The sequence below is a fragment of the Entelurus aequoreus genome, linkage group LG06 (assembly GCF_033978785.1).
Source record: "Entelurus aequoreus isolate RoL-2023_Sb linkage group LG06, RoL_Eaeq_v1.1, whole genome shotgun sequence".
Taxonomy (NCBI): Eukaryota; Metazoa; Chordata; class Actinopteri; order Syngnathiformes; family Syngnathidae; genus Entelurus; species Entelurus aequoreus.
The window spans coordinates 49,225,012-49,233,058 of NC_084736.1; the positions used below are offsets into that span (position 1 = coordinate 49,225,012).

The 8,047-nt window shown below is 36.9% G+C and overlaps 1 protein-coding gene across 2 annotated transcripts in view; it reads left to right on the forward strand.

Annotated features, from left to right (window-relative positions):
* Positions 1-7,341, forward strand: part of LOC133652322 (DNA repair protein XRCC4-like) — a 91,106-nt gene extending 83,765 nt beyond the window's left edge. Inside the window, exons 7-8 of one of the 2 annotated variants that reach the window (XM_062050932.1) lie at positions 6,283-6,418; positions 7,161-7,340. In XM_062050932.1, the coding sequence (XP_061906916.1) occupies positions 6,283-6,410 (128 nt within the window). In that variant the 3' untranslated portion in view covers positions 6,411-6,418; positions 7,161-7,340. Of the gene's footprint in view, positions 1-6,282 lie in introns of both variants that reach the window. The other variant, XM_062050931.1, reaches the window with a different exon arrangement.
* The last annotated feature ends 706 nt before the right edge of the window (positions 7,342-8,047 follow it).

Below are 8,047 nucleotides of genomic sequence, written 5' to 3' on the forward strand. Positions count from 1 at the left end.
TGATGAAATTATAATACAGGGGGCCCTGTAAAGATTATTTTCATGGGGCCCAAAATCCCTAGCAGCGCCCCTGAATGTACTGTCCACTGAAAGTGTGTCATTGAAAATCCCACACTAACTTTGCATCAATTAATTGTTCCTACTACTCTCCATCATTATACATATGTTTTCAAGATTGTGTGCATGGGTGTGCCTTTTTTGGTTTACAAATGTGTGACAGTTTTTGGGTGTTTCTCTCTTGGCAAAAGCACCGTGTTGGAAACAAATCATCTATTCATTGCAGTTGCAGTACGCTAATAACTGTTTCAGGCATTGTACTGCTTGTTAGGGCTACACGATTAATCGATAATCAAATTGATGTTGAGGTTTTAATTAGTGCAGTATATCACCGGAAGAGGCTGTCACCGGCATTTTAGTGACAGCCTTGGTCGCCAATCAGAATTGTTTAGGAAGAAAGATGTCTCACTGTGTGCATTGCTCTCAGCCCCTGAGCACATTTATTTAACAATTAAATTAACTGAACAGATTGACCCCTCGTGCCAGTCATTAGCAATCTTTTTCTCGGCTGAACTGTAGCTCGAGAGCGGTGCGCCACCGCCAACAGAGCGCCTTGTGACTTGCCAGTGAGAATTACCGCAAAGTCACATAAATCTGGAGGAAAAAAATATGATTACAAAGCCAAATGTCCCACTGTGGGACTTTTTCAACTTCAAATCGGATAGGCAATATGAGCCCATCAACACGGACGAAAGAGCAAAACTGCCGTTGAGATCACGTAATAACAGTAAACAAAAGAAAACGTTCGACCACAGTTTTCCAACTGCAAACAAATGCTCTTTAAGATGTTCAATATCTGTGTAGGTTACATTTTTGCTTACAAATGAGTCAATTGTATTTATTTTTGTGTTTATTTATTCTGGATAACAAAGTTATTTACCTTCCCATTACAGTACAATTATAAAACAATTCTACTGTAATGAGAAAAAAAAGTTAATATCTTTTTAAGGGGTTACTTGCAATATTATTATATATTATGATTACATACACTGTATAGTTTTTAATGGATTATTTATTCAGTTAAAGAGCATGATGTCAACAAAAGCTCTGAGTCCGTCTGCATGAAGCCAAGTATTTTTTTAAGTAAAATATTGCATATTGTTCTAATGTGTGGCACATTGAAAAAAAAATGATGTTGATTGACAGTCTAAAAGTAACATGTCTTCTGTTACTTGTTGTTTTTGCATTAAACATCACAAATCGAATTGCAATTTTGGAGAAAAAAATCGCAATTAGGTTTTTTTCTCAAAATCGTGCAGCCCGACTACTTGTTTACAATACTTTCCCCAAAAACAATTAACTACCTTTTTGCAAAGAACAATGAAAACACTTTGTGTCATTCCAAAGTTTGACCTAAATTCAACAAAATAAAAAAATTTGTATGCCATGTGTACTATGTACTATGATGGATCTGTCTTTATATAGCTTATATCTTATCTTATATATTGATATATCTGACATATTGTATAATGCCAGGAAGAGTATGGTACTAAAGAGGATAGAGACATCATATTTCCAATGTTTTATCTAATGTATCATATCATATCAATCTTATGTATCATATCATATATCATATGATCTATACTACGGTGATAAGGGCAATGTTTATTGAAAATTACCCCCCCAAAAAATCAAACCTGGATGGTTTTGGAAAATAATACGGTTTCTGTTTCGTCTGTGAAAATGGCATCATATGTGTTCAGTGTGGGCTAGCATGAGTATATCAAAGTCAGGACAATTGTGGTAAAACACATCACTTTAGTAATGTGTGTGACTAGTCTGGCAAAATGTGCATTTGTCACGCACATTTCGTGACCAAAATCTTAATTCACACACCACATCAGGTTAGGCTAGGTATTTCTCACCAACTAGGCACCTGTAGAACAGGTCGTGTTATTGGAAACACGCTTTTAAATCATCTCACGTATGCTGACAATTTGGCATTTCTTTTCCCAGCAATGCTGGATTGACTCAATATATCAACCATTGTATAATGCCAGGAAGAGTATGGTATAGTCTTAATAAAGGGGATAGAGACTTCACATGTCCAATGTTTTATCTAACAGGATAAATGTTTAACTTCTGTACTAAAACAAAATACCTTGGTTATTTCATCACAGATCAATTAACTGATGATGATGATGATGATATTAATAGACAGTGCTAAGTTTTATATGCTAAGGCAAACATGCAGAGAAGGAAAATTAACAAGTGTTCGGACCAAGTAAAGATCTGTGTCTTTTGGCATATAGTACCCCGCTCTACACTGTCTCATTATGGTGTAAATCTAATTTAATTTGTGTGGATTTAAAGACAAAATCGGTCGGTCTGTGTTGTGATTTGTGTGTGTAAAAACAATCTGTGTGTCCGTGTTCAACCCTCGATTGGCTGTTTTTTTTACAGGTGGCTTTTGCGACACTTCTTCCACACAAATCGCAACAGAGACACAAAGATTTGGTTTTAAACACACACAAAGCTAAACAAAGACACATACATTATAATACGAGCACACATATTTAATTACACACACAGAGACCAGGGGCCGTACTTATCAAGCTTCTTAGAGTGCCATTTTACACTTAAGTCCTGAGAATTTGCGAAATTTAGTCCTACTCTCAAACTTAAGAATAAAAGCTTTTTATCAACGTTCTTAAGTCTAAGAATCACTCCTACTCTCCACGATATTTAAGAGACCTTCAGAGGTGTCTTAAGTGGTTAGGAGTTGCCAGCAGGGGATGGCACTGAGGCGAGAGAGACGTGCGCGAACGTTCAGGGAACGGAACAATGTTGTTGTTTTTTTTGATGACGAGCAGCTGATCAAACGGTATCGTTTAGACAGAGCGGATATTATTTTTGTCACAGATTTAATACTTTTCGATTCCTTGTTGATTTCTGCATGTGTCTGCAGTGGGCTAGTATATATAGAGCCACCCACACCAGTTTCAAATTAGTTGCCTAATTAATGAATTGGAAAGAAAATGTTATGACAGTAGCGTATGTGTGTGGCCGTGAGGTGAGTGACGTCAGTGAGTGTGTGGGCGATAGAAGAGAGGGAGCGGTAGCGTGAGTGCCGGCGGGGACTAGTTTGTTTTGTATTATTTTGTAGTTTATTGTCAAAATATACACTCCCATTGTCCACTTAAATATTTCCAAGATATTTCCTTATTCTTAGACAACGGATTCCCTTCCGTGATTGGTCATTTCTATGGACACAGAAATGACGTCACCTAAAATTGCGTTTACGGCACATAGTAATGTCGTAATTCAGCTCTGAGTGTGACACTTAAGATTCAGTCCTACACTTCGCTGAAAGTGTGAGTAAGACGCTTGATAACTAACTTTTAAGTGCAGCTTTCAGCGAAGAATTTATTTACTCTTAAGTCAACTCTTAGCAGACTTCTTAGGAGTAATTCTAAGAAGCTTGATAAGTACGGCCCCAGAAGTGTAAATGGTCTACTTCCATATAGAACCTTTGCAATGACTGACATTTTTGAGCAAATGGTCAACTGGAGCTACGTCATGCACACTTGAGCAAATCAGGTCTGCCAACATGTGTCCTGTGCCTAAAAACTCAACAAGCAAATCGGCCAAATCAGTAAGCTTGTTCCAAATATGCTGGCCAACTGCACTGGACCAAATGACGTGTGACTTTCACGAGTGATCTGATGTTTTCCATGCACCTCAGTCCATCACACAACATTTGTCAATGACAGAAGACTACATATTGCTTGTTGGTGTAGTTAACAGTGTAGATGACCACTGACAAAACAACTAGGCTTGATGGCCTGCAACACGATGTGGAAGAAAAAATTTCCAAGTACAATATGATGACTTTAGTCTACATTCAAAACACTTTCTAAATGTATTAGATAAGCTTTGATTTCAATTCATAGTCACTTTTATTACCCGTTTTTTGAGTCTGTAAGTTTCTGGAGGCGTACCCAGATTGCAAATGAAATCATGCCCAACCTTTTCCAAAAGTATCATAATTTATAAATATACACTGTTTGAATACATATCTTCAAGTCGTCGCTGCTATTTTTTCCCCCTAACACATTTGAAAATAAAGTCCTAAAAAGTATTATAGATTTACCTGTTCACAAAATTAAGTACACCTGTACACTCTTTGATCGATTCAGAGTGTGCATAAGAAACTTTTACCAGCATTTATGTCTGACATGTCACATGTCAGTGTTATTATGCTCTAGGGTTGTACGGTATACCGATATTAGTGTAGTACCGCGATACTGATGAATCATATTCGATACTATACCGCCTCTGAAAAGTACCTACCCAGTGTTATAGCTACTTAAATCACTAATCCTCACCTCCATAGCGACAAATAAAGTATGTTTCTTACAAGTATCATCCCTGCAGGACGAGGAATAGCTAAACATGCTTCACTACACACCGTAGCTCACTGGCGTCAAAATATAAACAAACGCCATTGGTGGATCTACACCTAACATCCACTGTAATGATACCAAGTACAGTAGCGTATCTATTTGATACTATTATTATTTTGTCGATATTTTTTGGCATCACAACATCTTCTTTTGAAGATGTTTGTATCGGACTGATACCCAAAATTGTGGTATCATCCAAAACTAATGTAAAGTATCAAACAACAGAAGAATAAATGATTATTACATCTTAACAGAAGTGTAGATAGAACATGTTAAAAGAGAAAGTAAGCAGATATTAACAGTAAATGAACAAGTAGATTAATAATTCATTTTCTACCACTTGTCCTTAATAATTTTGACAAAATATTAGAATGGAAAATGACACAATATGTTACTGCATATGTCAGCAGCTAAATTAGGAGCCTCTTTTTGCTTACTAAACTAATAAAAGACAAGTTGTCTTGTATGTTCACTATTTTATTTAAGGACACACTTGCAATAAGAAACATATGTTTAATGTACTCTAAGATTTGTTGTTAAAATAAAGCCAATGATGCAATTTTTTGTGCTCCCCTTTATTTAGAAAAGTACCGAAAAGTATCAAAATAATTTTGGTACCGGTACCAAAATATTGGTATCGGGACAACACTATTATGCCCATGCCAAGATTGTACAAAAATAATACTATTTTTGGCTGTGACGTCACATTGTAGCCAGACTGCAAAACCCTGTGAACGGAGGCATTCAAAACTGCGTGCAAGCTCAAAAATGCATGAACCTTATAATTTGATGCTTTGACGTTGTTTACCACGTGTAGCAAACATTGTGACAACATATATAAGTCAGAAAATACTACATTTATCATCGGCCCCCTTTAAAAAAAAAAAACAATTGTCATTGAGGTCTCCACAATCCACTCAACCATTTGTATAAAATCTGGTGCAATTTGTTCAAATGTGTCGGAGTCAGACAACATTTTCGTCTGTGCGACTTAAAAATCCTAGTAAAAATCTTTTTACTAGGATTTTCTCCTGTAAATGCACCATGAGTTTGAATTTAAACATCTACCCCACCTTAACTTGCATAAAAAAGCTATACATTTACTTACCCCTTTGACATTGCTTGGCCCTTGTTAGCCCTTAGGTTGTGTTTCCATTTGGTCTGATAAAAAAGACTAATGAAAGAACCAAATTGAGGACAAAAGAATAAACACCCCCCCAGGTTTAGTATCTGATAGCGACAACATAGGAAGCAAATCACCCCCAGTGAGGTGCCTGGAGATAAAGGAGACAGAGATGGAAGTAGAAGAATGACAGGGTGTCGCACAAAAGTTTTGTATGGGTACAATATTGCAGTAATTATTGGGTTAGTCGGGGAAAATATGCCATGTTAACCTAATCACTGAAACTGTTTCAAATTTAAATCACTTGAGATTTCACGGCGCCTCAATCAGTTCATCTTTGAATTTGAATAGGCTAGCAGCTGTGTTTAAAGGGCGCACAGGTGTGTTTGTGTCTTTGTCAGTATTGAAATCATTGCTCCACACTCTGACCCTGCTTTGTGTGGAATGCCAGATCTGCATTCGCGATTAAGGTCACACCACTTCGGAACTGGAGTCGAGCGTGGTTACTCATTGTCCTCCTTAAGCAAAAATGCCCGGAACTGCTACAGATGTGCCACGACTGACACTGGTTGAGACTGTGTGAATGATGAGAACCACTCGACATTTGAGCCTCCGTGCCAGCAGTCTTGATAGGAATAATATGAATCAAATTGTTCCTATGTAATATTTTGTGTGTATCGATGTTTTCCCATTCAGGACATAGTCTGGTGAGCCAGGGTTTCTCAATGGACCACACCATGGCTCTTGCTGATAATGTACAAACAAGATGGAAACCAATGGAAACACTTGACTGCCAGACCCCGGGAACGTCTAAAATGGAATAAAATCCCAGGTTTGTCAGACAACCAATGGGTGGCCATAATGGATGCCTTGTTTCACGGAATTACATTACCGATAATAGTTGCGACGTTTAATATGCAAAAAGTATAAGGTAAAATATTACAGTATTTTTAAATTACATCTTATTTCACTCTCCACTTTTTTGTAAGTTTTTAAAATAGTTTTAATTGTACCTGTTACTAAGTGTCAAGTTGTCATTTTATCACCGCTGATATTGCAAGAAATGTTTGACAAACATAATAAGAAAATGTATATCTTTTACACAACATACATGCACATAACAACCATGTTACTTGTGGTATTAACTTTGCTTGAGCCAAGCACTAACCTCTAGTTGCATACAGTGTTAATTGTGTTATTCGCAAATAACAAAATAAGCAACGGCAAAGATAAAATGTGCGGCCTATGTTTATGCAGCATTGATTTTATAGTCATTATATTCATTCATTCAAAGATGTGTTGAAATCCCTTCCCTGTTTTAAAGACACCTGGGATGTTGATTCTGTTGCGCGATGCCGAACGCAGTGATGTTCAGGCTTATGAACAAAACACACACTCACTACACAACTCCAACCCTCCCCTGTTGCAAGTCACAAGTATTTTGCGCATATGTGATTATGCTCTAGGTTGTTTTCTGGTCTCAAACTGAGCCCACCTCACATACGAGCTCAGTTCAGGAGTTGCTTTTTTCCTCCTCCTTTCATGTTTACCTTTCTTTCCTACCTCTTTACAAGGTACCGCCAGGTGTCAACCCATCAGTCTTCCTGTTCTGTATACCCCTGGAACTATATATTGTCTAATTTTGGAGAAGTTGTACTGAAAATGGTGTTGTACTTTTTAAGTGCCATGACAATAAATCATAGTCTAATTTATTATATTTTTATTTTATTTTATCCTGTCAACCAAAACTGTTAAATTGGGACTGGTCACTGAAAATATGCTTTTAGATTATCTTAGCAATACTGACATGTGTTAATGCGGTCATACTATGATTTTGAATCTACATTTAAAATACTTATTTTTGGTCTACATAAAATGTAATAGTTGTGCTTTGGTCCAAATTTACAATTTGCTTAACAGATCATCTTCAAGCCACGTTTTGGCTGTCTATTAAAAACAAGCCGTTTTGTGGGCGGTCTTATTTTCGTGCAAATTATTTCCTCCATGCCTCGCCTCCTTTTGCTTTCAAATATCATAAGTTAGACCTATACGCTACTTATTTTTACACATAACAGGCGAGGATTTTAGCATTTTATCGTACATGAACGAGCCAGACTCTGACCTGTAGTGAGACCGAGGAGATGAAAGCATCTCAAAAGTTACTTTATTAGCTTTCTAACTCAATGCCTTTCAGTGCTGCAAAGCCGTAAGTATACATGCTTTGTGTTATAATGTCTGTCTCCCGATTTAATACGACTACATGCATCATTGCAAGAATATTGCATTATACGTAGCCTTTGTATCTTATCTCCATGGAGTCAAGTTAGCTTATCATTACATATGTTAAAGGGGAACTGCACTTTTTTGGGAATTTTGCCTATAGTTCACAATCATTATGAAAGACATGACTCCATTTGCATTTCGTGACTTGAATATCAACCAAGTATTAGTAATATTTTTT